The sequence below is a fragment of the Girardinichthys multiradiatus genome, chromosome 9 (assembly GCF_021462225.1).
Source record: "Girardinichthys multiradiatus isolate DD_20200921_A chromosome 9, DD_fGirMul_XY1, whole genome shotgun sequence".
Classification (NCBI taxonomy): Eukaryota; Metazoa; Chordata; class Actinopteri; order Cyprinodontiformes; family Goodeidae; genus Girardinichthys; species Girardinichthys multiradiatus.
Window position 1 is genome coordinate 4,025,505 of NC_061802.1, and position 17,418 is coordinate 4,042,922.

Sequence of the window (17,418 nt, forward strand, 5' to 3'; positions counted from 1 at the left end):
GATACAGCACAGGCATGGTTGACTCCTGACTCCTTTGTTTTTAGCCGGATTAGAAAATTGCTTAACTCTGGGTTTCCTCCATTTGAATGCAGGAGATGTTGAAGCAGCTGCAGAGTAAACTGGAGCAGGAGGCAGGAAACCTGGCCTCATCTGGGAGAACTGACGTGCTGCACCAGCTCAAAGGTCTGATTCCATTTTTCACTCTTGTAAAGAAAATGTTTACCTCTTCAACTCCCTCTAGCACACACAAACACACTGTCAAATGCTGAGAACTCTACTGGGACCACTTTTCATTTCTACAGGAAAGGATTGAGTTAATCAGTTAAACTGATTGGCTGCAACTGGCTGGGCATCGTTATGACTCAGTATATCCCAATTAAATCATCTGAACCTGAATCCAATTAAGCTGTACAGATATTAAAAGCAGAAAGCTGTTTTCTGTCTGTGACATAAGTGAAATGAAATAATCAGATAAATGAAATTAATGCATCAACTGACTCGAGCTTAATATTAAAGGAAATAAAAAGCAGCTTTAAAACTGAACTGAGCCAGAACAGATTGGTTGTTTATTTCACCTTTAACCTCAGAGAGGATGATGTGTGGGACTATCTCATATAAGACAACGTAACACCAAGTTCCCTACCAATCTGCGTATCTGTGTACTAATGTGTGCACTTCTGTGAACGTTAAAACTTGGAGTGGTCAGTATGACTAGAAACATATAAATAAAAATATAATTTCAGTCCATTTAACAGTTAATTTCCATAAAGGCACACAAAACAGATTTTATGCATGCATTTAATTCCCAAAGCCCACACAATAGAGGATCTGTTTCTAAGATAAAACTCTTCAATCTCTTTGTTCACGCTGTTTGCCCAGTTTTAAAGAGCTATTATGCATGTATTTAGAGACCCCCTCCAACCGTAGCTCATAAATCACATCTAGGACAAAAACGGTCAGATTGACACGACCACTGAAAATATAAGTTAGCCTTTCTTCCTTTAAAAACTGTCTGACATTGTTTAGATTGTGAAAAGATGACAACAAATTGACCACCAAAGGTGAACAAATCACTCACATCTGCTGAAGCTGATATGTGTAAATTCATCATCATATAACAAAGCAATTTGCTGTGTGAATAAAGTGCACATATAGAGCTGACAGTTGGAGCAACATATTTGCAAAAAATGTAGATTCTAGCGCATCTTTTGGCATTTGGCTCTTAGACTTTTAAGACTCAAACCCTGATGTCTTCTTTGCTGTTAAATTGTACATCATTTATTACTATAGAGCAATTATTGAAAATAAATGTTAGCCATTGCTAACAAACACATTAGGTTTGTCTGGTTTTGTGTCCACAAAAAACTGTCAACATTGTCATTTTCAACACATTTTTCTCCTACTTTTTGCAGTAATGTTTGTTTAAATGTGATGTCTATATTTTCTGCATCTGCAGCAGGTTTTGTTCAACATTTTTTTCATGCACCAGTGTCAGATGAATTTTAAATAGCAGTTAGCTAATGCTAAAATCTATTCAACTAACAAGTTCTTCAAATGAAGAATAAAGGAATGATCTGATGATTATTTAATTTTCTCCTTGTTCTTTAGAGCTCTACATGGACCTCACCAACTACTATGAACTCAAACACCAACCTCACAACCTGAGGCTTCTAACCTCTGGTCTGGGAGGGCCAGGCATGAGAAGCATCACAGGTGCCGGGCCAGGTTTGAGTGGAAGTGTGGAACTAGAGGATCACTTGGCTCTGCCTCCATCTTCCTGCTGCTCCTCCTCCTCATCTATGGCTGCGGTGAACAGAGCCAGGAGCCCGCTCCGAGCGGCGTCTCGCCAAAGCATGGTGTCTACTGGGGAGGCCGCCATCATGCTGCCAAATCACTTACTGGATGGAGCTCCACCCCAGACAGCTGTGATTAGTGAAGGAGATGGGCGGTTGAGTGACCATCACTTTGAGGAGCTGTACAAGGAGAGGTCAGTGGAGGAATGCTACCAAGCTTCATCCAATATTTTGAACATTTGAGCTTCAAATAAAAATCAAAAACATGTTTTTTTTAACTTAATTCCAAAATTAACTTTTCTCACCAAAACCTAATGTTGAAATAACATATTTGCCTCGTCTCTGTATTATTCTTCATTTGTATTGAATAATTACCAGAGTTGGCTTTGAAAGTGATAGTTTGTTGGTAACATTAAAAACAATTTTCAAAGAAAAAAAAATGTATTTCAGGGACATAAACTTTGGATGCAGAAGATATAATTATCACATATATCTATTAATTATATCCTTAATAATTGGTCAGGGTGGCAAAGGGACTGGAAACTATGTCTATGAGTAAATGGTCAAGAGCCAGGGTACACCAATAGTCTAAACAACAAATTCTGAAATGATATGCATTTTGTGAAAGAATAACTTAGTTTAAGCTTTGCAAAAATTGAAAATTAGATTGGTGGCATGTTTTAAAGTTACTAGCTAACTAGCTAGCTAGGCAGCAAATCAGTTGGTTAACAGCTAAGAGCTCTGCTAGATTAAAGATCCAGAAACCCAGATCAAGAATGAAAACAAAGCCATTGGTTGCACAAATGTTTTACACAATTATTTAAAAAATGAAATACTTAAGTCTGACATGGACTGGCAACCTGTCCAAAATGTACCCCACTTTTCTCTACTGCTCCCTACTGAAGGTAGGCACCAGCTCTTCCATGACCCTGTAGATAGAAGCAGGTATGGATGGATGGATGGAGGGAGGGAGGGATGGATGGATGGATGGAGGGAGGGATGGATGGATGGATGGATTTAAACAAAATATAAAAATGAGTAAAGCTTTGTATGCTGACTATGTAGCTAGCTAGCTAGCTGCTAGTTCTACTAACTAGTTCACAGCTAAAAAGAACTCCAGTCGCCCAAAGAACAGCAAATGGAGACAGGAGGTGACAGCTACCAGCTAACTACTACTTAACATCACTGTTTGATAGAAATTTTAAAAACCCTGTTAGATTAAATTACAGAAAACAGAAAGAGGATGACATAAAATAAATCAACTGAGCAACTTTGAAAAAAATTAAACAGTTATTGACATAAAGTCTTTTTTCTGCTAAGTTGCTGGCTTGCTAGCATCTACTTAGCATTACAGCTTGTTAACAGTTAAAATGAACTCTGGTCAACTAAAAAAATGAAAATGAAAGATAGGGAATGGCAAAAAGGACTACATGCATAAGTGTTGTAAGTTTCATAATTTTGTAGCATCTTAGGTGTAGTCTAGCTACATAGTGTAACAGGACGTTACTAGCTAAGAAGTAGGTTAACAGTGGGATCTAAATCTCTGTAGGAACCTTTTGCTGGGAGAGATTGACCGTGAGGAACGGGAACGCCTGGAGGTCCTCTCCCATACATGTCACAGGCTGGCACAGCTGCCACGCATCGATGAGGTGAGAACAAAACATTAAGCGGAGACCACTGCTTGCTTGATGTTACAATCAGTATTTAACCTGTGACCTCTGTGTGCTGCTGCAGATTTCTCTGCAGTTAGATCTAATCCGACAGAATCTGGAGGATAAAGTCCATCGATCTTTAATTGCGGATCACTACTTAGCCAGCAATGAGATGGTGCACAGAACTCAGGTGAGACCTCTGGCAGATGCTGCAGAATTCATCAATTAGGAAAAGCAGAAAGGTAAAGATTTAACACCTGTATTAAGAATGGAAATCAGGCCATTTTGTACTCGTCGTACTCATACTCGTCGTCTTCCACTTATCCGGGACCGGGTTGCGGGGGCAGCACACTTAGCAGAGACGCCCAGACGTCCCTCTCCCCAGACACCTCCTACAGCTCCTCAGGGGGGAGCCCAAGGCGTTCCCAGGCCAGCCGAGAGACATAGTCCCTCCAGCGTGTCCTGGGCCGTCCCCTGGGCCTCCTCCCGGTGGGACATGCCTGGAACACCTCCCGAGGAAGGAGCCCAGGAGGCATCCGGTATAGATGCCCGAGCCACCTCAACTGGCTCCTATCAATGTGGAGGAGCAGCGGCTCTACTCCGAGCCCCTCCTGGATGGCCGAGATCCTCACCCTATCTCTAAGGGAGTGCCCGGCCACCCTACGGAGGAAGCTCATTTCAGCCGCTTGTATCCGGGATCTCGTTCTTTTGTTCATGACCCAAAGTTCATGGCCATAGGTGAGGGTAGGAACATAGACCGACCGGTAAATCGAGAGCTTCGCTTTTCGGCTCAGCTCTCTCTTCACCACAACGGACCAGCACAGCGCCCCCATTACTGTGGCAGCCGCACCGATCCATCTGTCGATCTCCCGCTCCATTCTTCCCTCACTCGTGAACAAGACCCCGAGATACTTAAATTCCTCCACTTGAGGCAGGAACTTCCCTCCAACCTGAAGAGGACAAGCCACCCTTTTCCGGTCGAGAACCAAAGCCTTGGAGGAGCTGATCTTCATCCCAGCCGCTTCACACTCGGCTGCGAACTGCCCCAGTGCATGCTGTAGGTCTTGGCTAGATGGGGCCAGCAGGACCACATCATCTGCAAAAAGAAGAGACGAAATCCTCTGGTCCCCAAACCAGACCCCCTCTGGCCCTTGGCTGCGCCTAGAAATCCTGTCAATAAAAGTTCTGAACAGGACCGGTGACAAAGGGCAACCCTACCGGAGTCCAACATGCACCAGGAACAGGTCCGATTTAGTGCCGGCAATGCGAACCAACCCGTCCGCCATGCAATGTTGAAGAGGCGTGTCAACCATGACAGCCCCACAACATCCAAAGACTTGAGGTACTCAGGGCAGATCTCATCCAACCCCGAAGCCTTGCCACCGCGGAGCTTTTTAACCACCTCGGTGACTTCAGCCTGGGTGATGAAAGAGTCCAACCCCGAGTCCCCAGCCTCTGTTTCCACCAGGGAATGCGTGATGGCAGGATTGAGGAGATCCTCGAAGTACTCCTTTCTCCGGCCGATAATGTCCCCAGTCGAGGTCAGCAGCTCCCCACCCCCACTGTAAACAGTGTTGGCGAAGCACTGCTTCCCCCTCCTGAGGCGCCGGATGGTTTGCCAGAATCGCTTCGGGGCCAACCGGTAGTCCTTCTCCATGGCCTCACCGAACTCCTCCCAGGTCCGAGTTTTTGCCTCTGCCACGGCCCGGGCCGCGGCACTCTTGGTACCCGTCTCACGGTACCCGTCAGCCTCTTCAGGAGTCCCACAAGCCAACCACAGCCGATAGGACTCCTTCTTCAGCTTGACAGCATCCCTTACTGCCGGTGTCCACCACCGGGTTTGGGGATTGCCGCCGCGACAGGCACCGCAGACCTTACGGCCACAGCTACGGGCAGCAGCATCGACAATACATGTGGAGAACATGGTCCATTCGGACTCTATGTATCCAACATCCCTCGGAATCTGGTCAAAGCTCTCCCGGAGGTGAGAGTTGAATACATCCCTGGCAAAGGGGTCCGCCATTTTGTCTGTTCATTTTACTGCTACTGTACATTAGTTCTTGAATGAAAGAAGCTCTTGGTGCAGCTGCAAAGTAAAAAATATTAATAAAATAACGGCAGATTACACAGTTAGAGTTGACAGTAAAAGCTGCTGGTGACATTTCTAAGTAGTTTCAATGCGGTTTATGCGTTGCAGATGCGTGCAGCTCGCCTGGAGCAGCTGGAAAAAGAGCTTCAGGAAGCCCGAGGGAGTCAGGAGAGCCAGCTACAGGTCAGACAGGCTGTACACAGTAACACACTCATAAAACAGCACACAAGCAGATCCAGAACCAAAAACACAGTGGTGGTCGATTGTTCAAAGGCAGCTTTATAAAGGTTTCCGACTGCATGCAGAGAATACCATGTAAATATGACCTAATTAATAAGATATTCTTCATTATTTCCATTAAAATTAAATTAAATTCTTTTTAAATACATTTACACTTTGTCATGTAACCTTAAAACAACACTTTTTTGGTTCATACGTATTGTATCTTCAGTGAAAGAAGTACATTTATTGATAGATTAATGCCCACATCAATCACTCAGCTGTAACAGAAGAGTGAATGACGGTCTTTCAGTCGCACCGTGAGAGTCTCACTACAGAAGTCGCTCCCAGTCTAGCTCCACCTGGCACAGTGTCACCGAGCCGTTATTGGCCCAAACCCAGAAACATGGGTATAGCGGCTCTCTGAAAGTGAAGGTGAAAGTGTGCAGGTGAACCATTGCATCCTGGGAAATGCAGAAAAAGGACAGCATTCCAGCAGAGCAGTTGAGGTAAACCCCAACCCTATTGCTGAAGGGTTCAGGTGAGGAGGACTGGAATCTTCTGTTGTTGTGGCATGGCGTGTAGAATCCGTTGGAGCACTCCAGACTCCAGGACCGCTCGTTGTGTCCCAGCAGGCAGCTCACCGTGTCTCTGGAAATACTGTTGTCAGTAACACCAATGTCAACGCCGCCAGTCCACAACACCTCCCAGTAAGCTACGTCCAGAAGCCCTTCTCTGCACAGAACCTGGGGGCATTGCTCAAATCGCTCCTGGTGGTGCACAGATCGAAGTTTTAACCAGTCTCGAGTTGCCTTTCTGTTGCCGTTTGTTAAGCGGAGCTCTGAGTTGGCCGTGTTGGGGTCAAAGGTCAGGTAAATGGCAGCTGATGGTAAAACAAGAACAAAAAAACATTTCATGAGCTTCTGATGGCAAATTTTTGCTAAAAAGCTTGAAAATCTCTTCTTTTTATGCAAAGTCTACAGTTTGATCCCACCTAATTATCAATTCAGTTCCTGAAAAGGAATCTTGTTCAGTCGAAAAATTCCATTTTCAAAATTTAACATTTTGGAATAATTGCAGATTTAAACACAAAAAACACAAAACAATCAGCCTGATAACCTGTAAAACCTTGAGATCAAGTCACTGTTTCGCAAGTCACACACAAGTCTCAGGTCTTTCCAGGAGTTCCAAATAAATACATGAAAGTCCTGACTTCCAAAATCAAGAGATGCAAGTCCAAGTCTTAAACCTTTAATTTTTGAATCTTAAACAAGTCATTTGACCACAGAGTAATGATTATTTATTTCTAGATTTTGAGAAAAAACACATTAGGACTTAGGGGGAGAAACTGCGGGATGCTCCGTATCTAAGAGCATTCCACAGTCCAACACCAGACTCAAAGGCTTGAGTTTGCTTCTGCCTGAAGGTTCCTCAGCATTATTGTGCAGAATTATGCAGGATTGCTACGACTATTTGGGAGATACTGCGCACTTTTTCTTTTCTGTTTTCTTTATCCAACTCTGCGCCCACCTCATTGATAGCCCTAGAAGGGAGCTCCTCTCATCCATGGTTGGCTTCTTTGAGGTCATTATAGGATGAAGAAGAAAAGCAGGTAAACAACATAAGAGATACAATGTGTATGTTGCAGCAATGGGACGAGGCGCACAGCTGGCTGGATTCCACACCAAGGCTCGGATCCATTGTAACACTTTTTATGCTTGCTGTAAGATATCGAATATTTTCAAGTGAAATGGCCGTAGTCATGAGTCATTAGTGTGGAAGTCCAAGTGAAGACCCAAGTCTTTCGTGATTTTATCATGTGAGGTAATTACATTTGTCTGAACTTGATTCCCAGTCACATGACTCGAATCCTTACCTCTGCTGGAAAGTAACCTGCAGGATCTGAAAACTAACCTGCAAGTTCCTAAAAAGGTACCTGTAAGGTCTGTGAAAGGAATGCTGAGTCTGATCTAAAGTCAGAACTCTATGCAGATGACATTGTTAGGTTTATTAAACCAAAAAGTAACGTAAAAAAGAAATATATGAAATCCAACTTAACTTACAGTTTTTCAGAGACCACAAGTCTTCTGTTGGCTGATTACTGCAAATAAGAAACAGTTGCCAGGATAAAAACATCAGATGAAGCCTGTCAAGTGTGGCAGACCTTATTAAAAAAGTGTGGATAGCTTAACTCACCTCAGGTTAGTTCTCACAGGGAATAAACTGGTTTCAGTGGATAGAGCCTTTTCTAAAGGTTTACCCTCCTCTTCCTCCGGTGCATCAGGGGAGCTGTGCCGACAGTTTTTAGTCTCCTCGCTTTGAAGAGCTGCAGAACAAGATGGCATTAGATGCACTGGACTCGAATTCAAACTGAACAGAAGTGCAGACAGGTCTCTGAAACATGCATGCTAGCTTGCATTTGTAGGAAATAATTTATCTGTTAAGCATCTGTTGGTTTTTACTTTACACAAATGTGCATGTAACATCACATTTGCAGCAATAATACTGCAGATTTACTGTTAATAGATTCAGAGCTTATTCTGAGTCATACCTGTAGCTGTTTTTGATGCAAACATCGTCTCACTTCGTGTTGGAGCCAACGTCTTGGTCTTCTCGGTTTTCTCCTCAGAACAACAAGCAGGCAGCTGACTGACCTCAGATTTATTCAGACTGTATTTTGTGTTGTTTGATTTCTCACTTTTTTCAGTTTCTTTGGTTTGTTTTATTGAACTGATTTCTAACTCTGCTTGGCTCCTTTTTGCTTCCTCTGTGTGATTTGTTTGAGCAGTCTTTTGGCAAGGTTTCTCCTGTCTGAAGAGACTATTATAAGGTTCATCTGCTCTGGAGACGTTTATCCTGGGGTTGTTCCTGGAGTTGTCCTTCTCTGCTACATTCTTGTTCTCTGGGTCTCTTGAACGACCAATTCTAAAAACATTGGAGAGTTCCTCTTTTAAACTATTAAAGTCTTCTTTAAGAAGAGACAAAGGGCTGGTAATCTTCTCCGCCGATTGGCTCGGTTTCGGATCGGTATCCTTGTCCTTGAACATTTTCTTCACTTCCTCTTTGATCAGAGTCAGGGGACTGATCGCTGTTTTTGCTGTTTGACCCATTTTAGGAAAATCTTTTCCCTGGTCGTCTTTACTGTTTGGCTCCTCTGGCCTGAGGTCATCATCCTGCTGTGTTTCTAGCTGCTTCTGGTCACTTTTATGTGACGGATCCTTAGGAGCGCTCATTTTTTTGACACCTTCTGTTCTTCTATATTTATTGTCTTGTTTTTCAGCTCCTCTTTGCAGGTTCTTTGGAGATGTGCTTTGAAATTTGAAGTCAGCATGGAGTTCTAGTCAATGAGAAATGTGCGGAATTAGTGATAAATATTGATTGCACGTTAACAAATACGTGGAATATTAGCGTTGAAGTGGAATGATTAAGCCAAAGCATTGCCCTATGATTGTAGCATGCTGTGTTTTCTATGCTTTTACATAAATCTATAGAAAAATAGCTCAAATGCAAATAAAAACTGATCCTGTTGGAATGTTTTGGTGGAAATGTTCAAATTTTCCAAGGACCTTGAGCCACAGTCATGTTTTACAGTGATGTGGACATCAGCTAAGGTTCCTTTCCCACCAGCCTATGGTCGTCCTTTGCACCTTTGTGAGGATACCTTAGCAGGTGCAGCCAGAAGGAGCCAAGCACACAAAAACGCAATGAGTGGAGTTTTCACTGACCACTATGAGCTGATTATGCTGAAGCTCTAAAGCCTGAAGTATTTTAAGAGTCATGGTGCAACTCTTAAAAAATCATTATAAAGCCATCAGTCCCCTGCTTGCACCTCCTTCTTCTTGGTCTCCTCATCTTCCGTCCTCCTCAGTAAATATGATGCCAAGACTAACAAGTATATTGCTGCCTTGAAAACTCACAGCTTCCTTTGGTCTACCAGCAACACATCACACCCTGAACGCAATTTGAAGGTTTGTACTCCTCCCCTGGGAGCCCTGCTCCTGTAGGAGGTTCAGCCCATACCAATTGCTATGTAAAAAAGGGCCTGAACATGGCAAGATGTTTGTGGCGTCGGTTGGCTGTTAACAGCTGCATGTTGAGATCCTTTCAATTTAAGTTTCCATTGCACAGATGCAGGTTGCACAGCAGCTGTGGTCCCAGAATCTCAACAATAGCCCTTTTTCACCCTAAAGTCCCTGGGTTTAAATAACTGGAATTGTTTTACCTGAGTAAAAGGAATCCTGGGTAATTTGTGTTCTTTCTGTTTCCATGGGTCTGAAAGGCCATGGAAAATTTATTTACATCAGCCTAGTGACATACGGGAAAGTTGTAAATAAAACTGCACTACACCTCCAGTCCGGCGAGTGGCGGTAATAAGATTTCTTTTTTCAGCAATTTTGGAGTACATCCTATCAGTTTGTGTTGCCGACTCAAAGTCTTCATCAGCAACAATGCTTAAACGAGCTTGAACCTCATCATTTGTCCACCAATCGTGTGTCCTCTCCATTTGATCCTTTCTCGATCACAAACACGGCGCTCAAATGTGAATCTCATATAAAGTAGAAAACAACAACACGCAAGTCTTAAATATGGTGGGTGAGCGGAAGTCTGCAAGAAAGGGTCCACAAATCATCGTTGCTCAGCACACAGCCCCACCCCTCAATGACCCCGGGATAATCTGAAAGTCCAACCCCAACACCAGGACCTTTATCCAGGAAAGTGTGGACCTGGGAAATTGAAATTACGGGTTGTAAACTTACTAAGAGAGCTGCTATCCTGGTGTGTGTTCGGGTGGCATGGAGCCAGAATGACCAGTGCTGCTTCAGATTCTCTGACCAATCTACGCTGCCATTGCTGCCACCATGCTCCACCCTAGTCCCTGATATACTACCACCCCAATAATGAACCTCCATCTCCTGCTAGTGAACGGTGTGATCCTGGTCAGAACAGACCTTGCAAGAATTCGAAAAATAAAATGGATGTCACTCTTTATGCTTTAGTGTCTCCAAGTATGGGTTTAGTGTTCATTAAGAAAACAAAAGCAAATTGTAAGATTGTAAGTCACAAATTATTCCACATTTGAAGTTTTCATAAATATTTTGGCAGCCAGCTCAGATCATTTAGCCATCAGTCATAGGAAGAGAACTCCAAATAATCAACAATTTATTGTCAAAATAGAAGCTTTGAGTGCATCTTTCCTTTTAATACTGTGATTCGGTTACTTTCATCGGTCATCAGAAATAATCAAACCTATCAGGTATTTGTCAGGATTTGAGGCAGTATGCTAAAAATGAGTCAGTCTTTAAAACACCTTATATTATACCAAGTCTAACATTTGTCAGTGATCATACCACAATGTGTGTCAATTTCAACAGCCTTATTCTTTTTTCACATTGATAAGCCATCAGATTAACAGATTTTACCAGAAGAACATCATGAAACTTAAAAATAGCATGACGTCGTCACACTGAAAGCAGAAGGTGTGTTCAGGAGTTTCTGTAAACCTCTGATCGTGTTCAGGCTTGTTAAGAGTTAAATGTCAGCAACCATAGGAGCGTGTCAGATACTCACAGCTGCTTCAGTCGCCTTTTTTCTTCATCCTTCATTTAAAAACCAAAAGGCAGCAGTTCAGACCTCCATTTAACTGACACCAGAACTGGAACCAGCGTCTCTCTCAGAAACTTTCTGTCACTCAGTTTATCTCTGCTGTCATCCAACCTGTTTGGCTCCATATTTTAGTCTGACACAGGAGGACGTCATTGGCTAAAGGAAGCTGCAGTTCTAGTTTCTGCTTTGAAAAGAAGACAAATTTAACATATGTTTGGATCAGGGCTGGGTTTAACTTGTGAATGGCCTCGGGCAGTTTCAGTAGGTAGGCCCCTTTAGGTTCCCCATCATACACAGAAATATAACCAATTTAGTAAGCAAAGTGGTCCTTTGGTAACACTTTGGACACCACTGGTTAAATGTTTTAGGTCTTGAACTAGACAATCCAGTGCAGTCCAACGTCTTTGTTAAAAAACAGTCAAATAGCCCTTTAGTTTAGCATCAAAGCATAGAATGTGAATCAGATGCCGACTTCAGCAGCATGGCCAAAGAAAATGTATAAAACAATCATTTAATTTTATATTTTCACAAATAAAGGTTTAAAGCTGCCTAACTATTTAAAAATATTTTTTTACATATTTGTTGAAACTGGCACTATGTCCTGACAGTAGAATATGACAGATGATCCATGAAAAAATCAAGCTCCTCTGGCTCCTCCCAGTGGTCCTACTGCCATTTGCAGAAATCCACCGCTCCCGGTCAGAAACAACCAATCAGAACCAAGAGGAATCACGCTCATGTACGCACTGCTCACACCCCTCCCCCGCACATCGTGTACCGTCGTTTAAGCTCAAGATTGCTGGTGTGTTGCAGCTGTGCTAAGGGGCTGTGTTAATGGCGGAGAAGCAACCTAACATCGCAGGAAAGGTGCCAATTTGTTGAGTGGCACCTGCTCAGAAAACAAAGACGGTTAAACAGAAGAAGACAAAAAGCTACTGCACGTTCACGGCTGGCTTCGCTGTGGAGGGAGGGCTGTAGCACAGCAGAGAGCAAGATGGAGGGACCTGTAAGATGTGCTTGTTCAAATTTTCTGGCCAAGTCCACTGTTTTCTCAGAACTCCCTACTGCAGTTTTAACAGGTTTTAACAAGTAATGAAGTAATGAAGTGGGCTTTGAAGGATCTTTAAGCTGGATAAAATAATTCAGTTCATGTTTGACCACTATAGGACTTATAATACATTATATCTCAGTTTATTTTATTCTACCGGATCCCAAAAATGCTGCCAGACGTACAGTTTAAATGTCAGGGGGCTAAGCAAAGTCATGCTGACTGAACTCCATGGTTCTTTCACGTGACAGATTGTTTTTATTATAAGAGAAGTGTGTTTTATTTGTACATCGGACAAACTATCCGACAGAACCCGCCCTAAAGTCGGATTTCTGACACTCCAAGCCCAAAGGCAATATGGCTGCTGTGCATATAAAACACAGTGAAAGTTGCAGGAATGTTTATTTGCATTTATGAAAGTAGTGGCCCACACAGGACTGCATGGCGAAACACGGGCGTTCTTAGGGCTTTTATTGCTTGCACCACAACAGTGGCAACAGTTCAGTTTACCCCATCACATGCCAGAGACGTTCACTTCATTTTTCCCACTCAAGTCAATGTAAGTATGCCAAGTCTGTGGACCAGTGATCCGTATTCTGACTGGTTTTGGTTCGGTCTGTTGTGAAAAATTATTTTTAATGCTCTGAACTTCCCTTACCTCTCTCCCCTTTGACCTCTGTGTTTTGTTACCTAGAGGAATTGGTCTGTAAATCCATTATCAGGAGGTTTAATGGTGGAAACTCATCCTTTAGGGTGATGTCTCAGGAAGAGCAGATGGTCTGCTCGTAGATAACTTTGTTACCTCTGACCCGAGGAGGGTCTAGGGCCATAAAACACAGACTCTTTGAAGTTGAGATAACACTGTCATGTTAAGTATAAATACATGTGTGGGACTGGTGTTCGTGGCTCTGCTTAACTGACTTGCTCAGTGACAGAGTCATTCAAACGCTGACTGCCTTTGAATAAATTTTATAAAGACAACGTCCGGATTTTCTCTTGTGAGTCAACTTCTCTCCCACTTTGATAAGAAAATTCCACTACAGGTCTCACTGCAGAACCATTTTGACTTGACTCATTTTTAGACAACTTTTGGTAAGTGATCCAAACATTTAATAGAAAACGACATTCTCTCAAACTTCAACACAAATTGAAATAAATTCATCTTCATCCTCTGTTACAGCAAACAGGGGGCTCTGCTCGCTGGCCTCCATTTTGTCGGCTCCTCGTTGCTAAGGCTGCTGCAGCCCTCGTCTTAATGGAGGCAGTTTGGACTGGCAGTCCGACGGCAGACATCTAGGTTTCCTTTGTTAAACGGGAGGAGAACACACAATATCTCAGCTCTTTGTCAGTGCTGTCTTCATTTACAGCTCTCCCACACACACACTTCACAGCCAGAGGCGTTGCCATGGTGATGAGATGGAGGCAAGGGTGGGGGAGTGAAAGCTTTGATACAAATCACTGAGGATTTTATCCTGTGAATCCAAATGAAGCGGTGTTTTATTCTCGTCTGTGTGTGTCAGGACTTGGTCTTTATGGTCCTGAAGAATGTGGTGTTTGCACACGGGTTCAAATGTCTGGAATTAGGATGTGAATGAGGTTCACAGAGAGATCTTAAGAGCATGCGCCACTAGTTTTCTTATGTAAGAAGCTGAGCATTTTCAGGCTGTATTCACCTGCAAAGACGAGCTGTCAGATTTACAAAAACACACAACTCAAACTGTGTACTGATTTCTTTGTCACATGAACATTTTGGTTTTCTGCATCAGCTTTAAATAAAATAAACTCCTGCAGTCAGAGAACCTGCAGCAGTGTCTAGCTGGTGACAGTTTTAACAAAAACTGAATTTCTACCACTTTCTAAACCTCCTTCTACAAACAAAGCAGAACTGGCAAAGGAATGAAACTGGGTCACCGTGTGACTCATGCCCTCTTCTTCTCTTTTCGTGTGCAGCTGTCTGGAGCTGAGAAGCCTCCCGCTGGAGAACCAGAGAACAGCGGCTCATCGTCGTCTGCAGCTGCAGGAGCTGAAGCTGCAGACGGAGGCAGCAAGGTAATATCTCCTCACCTAGATTCTGGGTTTGCATGATTACAGGGTCAGAAAAACAGAATATATAGACATGAAGGATGATTCACAAGTTCACATTAAATCCTCGGACAAGAGCTGGTTCTTAATTTAATCAGACACTAAATCTCTTCAAAATGAAACATTTTAATGGCCTTATTGATTAATAGAAAGGATGTTTAGACCTTTTCTGATGAGCAGCCATTCCAGAACACCTGATATGATATAGTTTTGAGTGAATTTTAAGGGTTGACTGAGTTAAGTGATTACGAAGTTGGAATTTAAACTGGCTTTAATGTCTTATATATGTGATAAAGCACAGTTAATTTGACTAGCATTACTAAAACATGAATCTGTGTGTATTTCTTGGTCACAAACTCTGTCCTGCAACCTTTAGTTTCATCTCTGCTCCAACAAACCTGACTCAGATGGCTGGATTACTCCTCATGCCATCAAGTTCTGCAGGGGACTAGTAATTAGTCATCCATATTGTTCACGTGTGTTTTGAACAGGGATGCATCTAAAAGTTGGAGACAGTTGCTTCTGAGGGCTGGAGTTGGAGAACCCTGACCTAGAATAACAGATGGAGGTTAAATGCTGTTAAACAAAAGGTTTCACTGCTTTCAGCCTTCCTTTCTCTGCTGAAGGTTTGCTCTCTCTCGCTCTCTCACAGCCTGAATGAAATTTATTTCATTACCACCTGATAGCCCCTGCCACAGTTGCTTCTGAACTAAAAACATTCTTATTTTTTAATTTCTGATTGGCTTGTCACTAGTCTGGACCGATCAAGCTGTAAACCATCTGCTTACGGTCACCAGCCCATTTATCGGTGCATCTCCAGTTTTAATTTTGTTTATGATCCCCCTCAGGTGGAGATGGTCTTCTGGCTGCTCTCCATGCTGGCGAACAGGGACAAGGATGAGATGTCCCGGACTCTTCTGGCCCTGTCCAGCTCTCAGGATAGCTGCATCGCCATGAGAAAATCTGGCTGTGTCCCCTTGCTTGTTCAGATCTTGCACGAAGTTCCTGGTGGCGTTCCGGGGGAGACGACAGGTGGTGGCACCTCAACTGGCTGCAGCCGAGACACCAAATCCAGAGCGAGCGCTGCCCTCCACAACATCATCTTCTCGCAGCAGGATGAAGGTCAGGCCCACCGGGAGATGCGGGTCCTGCACCTGCTGGAGCAGATCCGGACCTACTGCGACAGTGGCTGGGACTGGCTTGAGAATCATGCAGTGACGCCATCACCCGGAGGGACCAAAACCTCTGGTGAGCTTAGAAATACTCACAAGAACCACATGTTACTGGAATTCTGTGGCTCCATTTAGACCCATATGACTTAATAGAAAAACAATTACCCTAATGCTCATTAACTAACTATTAACCAATTAAATCTTTATTAATGTTTCAGCACAGGTTCTGCATTTGGTAATTGTTAGCAATTATAACCGTGGGGCTGGGGATGTAATGTTCATACCAATCTCCAGCGGTACCAACCCTGGACAGATCACCACTCCACTGCAGGGCTGCATGGAGACACACAACTGTGCACACACACTCACAGCTAATTGAAAGTCCCTGATTAGCATAACTTGCACAGAAGAAACCCCACGTAGGCACAGGGACCTGCTTCCAGAATGGCTGGGCCAAGGCTGCAAATGTTTTACATCTTCATATAAAATGTTCTGACCAGTCCTAAAATTTGATCAAATTACATTCAGGATTAAAAAAAGACAGATTAAATTGCTGCCCAGCACCAACAAACCGGATTATATGACTCCCAGATTCTCCTTTTAAGTATTTGATACAAAAACCTTTGCCTTGATTTAAGCTTACCTCTGTTTACTTTGTCACTGAGGTGCAGATATTCCTGAACTTGTGGACCCTCAGATCTGTCAGGCAATGTGTGCCATCATGAAGATGTCCTTCGAAGAGGAATACAGACGCGCTATGAATGAATTAGGTTTGTGTTTGCCTTATGCTAGTCATTCTATAATTCTTTGCATCTGGGACAAAATGGAGGACATATACTAGCAACAAGTAGCTAGTGTTAAGCTGTAGTTGTGAGTTTTTAGTTCAGAGTGTGTTGTTGTTTTTCAGGTTGTCTGCAGGTGGTGGCAGATCTCATCCACCTTGAACAGGATATGTATGGCATGCAGAGTGACCCCATCAACATGGCTCTGCGCCGCTATGCTGGGATGGCTGTGACCAACCTCACCTTCGGCGACGTCGTCAATAAGGTACGGTCAAACAGTGGCGGTGGTGAAGACAGGCAGGCGGGGCTGGGATCCCTTAAATCCCAGTCTAACAAGGCCTGCAGTTCTTTGTTTTATCCATAAGAAAACAGTCCTGAGAAGAAAGGTTTTAGCACCTCACTGTGGAGTTCCTATGCAGGCTGGAAAAGTATGGAATCTGACTGTAGTTCCAGGTCAGGATACCTATGGTAAAAGAAAATAAGAGTATAAAGTAAAATTTGTATTTCCAGACTTTATACCCTGTCTGCATCCATCAGTCCACCCTTTTAGTCTTTGGTTTTTACAGGCTTCCTAAATAAAGCCTGAACTCAATAAAATAAATAAGTAAATTCATGGTGAACTAATTAAATGTGGGACTGCTAATTTGAGCCAGAAAAGTAAAGAATTTCAGCATGTAATGTGTAGGAACCTTGTTATTTTTAATGGGATAGCAGTATTTAATGTATCAGAAGCGTTAGCTTGTCTGTCACTCACGCTGGCACCCTCCTCCTGCAGGCCACCCTGTGTTCGAGGAAGAGCTGTCTCCAGGCTCTGGTTGCCCAGCTGTCCTCAGACAGCGAGGAGCTTCATCAGGTGGTCTCCAGCATCATGAGGAACCTCTCCTGGAGGGCCGACATCAGCACCAAGAGAGTTCTGAGAGACATCAGCTGTGTGTCTGCACTCATGACCTGTGCCCTGCAGGCAACCAAGGTACAGA

The 17,418-nt window shown here is 43.4% G+C and overlaps 2 protein-coding genes across 4 annotated transcripts in view; one reads left to right on the forward strand and one right to left on the reverse strand.

The window, feature by feature from the left end:
- The window catches only part of apc2 (APC regulator of WNT signaling pathway 2), a 38,447-nt gene that overhangs the window by 12,045 nt on the left and 8,984 nt on the right, over positions 1-17,418 (forward strand). The window contains exons 3-12 of one of the 2 annotated variants that reach the window (XM_047374895.1): positions 93-183; positions 1,609-1,987; positions 3,343-3,442; positions 3,528-3,635; positions 5,643-5,717; positions 14,356-14,454; positions 15,336-15,735; positions 16,325-16,429; positions 16,567-16,706; positions 17,217-17,411. In XM_047374895.1, coding sequence (XP_047230851.1) covers positions 93-183; positions 1,609-1,987; positions 3,343-3,442; positions 3,528-3,635; positions 5,643-5,717; positions 14,356-14,454; positions 15,336-15,735; positions 16,325-16,429; positions 16,567-16,706; positions 17,217-17,411 — 1,692 coding nt within the window. The remainder of the gene's footprint in view (positions 1-92; positions 184-1,608; positions 1,988-3,342; positions 3,443-3,527; positions 3,636-5,642; positions 5,718-14,355; positions 14,455-15,335; positions 15,736-16,324; positions 16,430-16,566; positions 16,707-17,216; positions 17,412-17,418) is intronic. The other variant, XM_047374896.1, reaches the window with a different exon arrangement.
- LOC124873875 (E3 ubiquitin/ISG15 ligase TRIM25-like) lies at positions 5,793-14,396 on the reverse strand. Of its 2 annotated transcripts, none has more exons than XM_047374898.1 (5): positions 14,317-14,396; positions 8,305-9,090; positions 7,950-8,079; positions 7,817-7,854; positions 5,793-6,636 (listed from the first exon to the last, which is right to left on the reverse strand). In XM_047374898.1, the coding sequence occupies exons 2-5, from the start codon at positions 8,984-8,986 to the stop codon at positions 6,086-6,088; spliced, it is 1,401 nt and encodes a 466-aa protein (XP_047230854.1). In that variant the 5' UTR covers positions 8,987-9,090; positions 14,317-14,396; the 3' UTR covers positions 5,793-6,085. The 2 variants fall into 2 exon arrangements, with proteins under 2 accessions (XP_047230854.1, XP_047230853.1); XM_047374897.1 differs by lacking the exon at positions 14,317-14,396 and adding an exon at positions 11,322-11,508.

Excerpts from the sequence above, each read along its gene's own strand:
- LOC124873875 (XM_047374898.1), bottom strand. The coding sequence starts at position 8,986 with ATGAGCGCTCCTAAGGATCCGTCACATAAAAGTGACCAGAAGCAGCTA. Across the intron at positions 8,080-8,304 it reads TGCATCAAAAACAGCTACAG|CTCTTCAAAGCGAGGAGACT; the intron begins GTATGACTCAGA and ends CTTGTTCTGCAG. Across the intron at positions 7,855-7,949 it reads CCTGTGAGAACTAACCTGAG|TAATCAGCCAACAGAAGACT; the intron begins GTGAGTTAAGCT and ends TCTTATTTGCAG.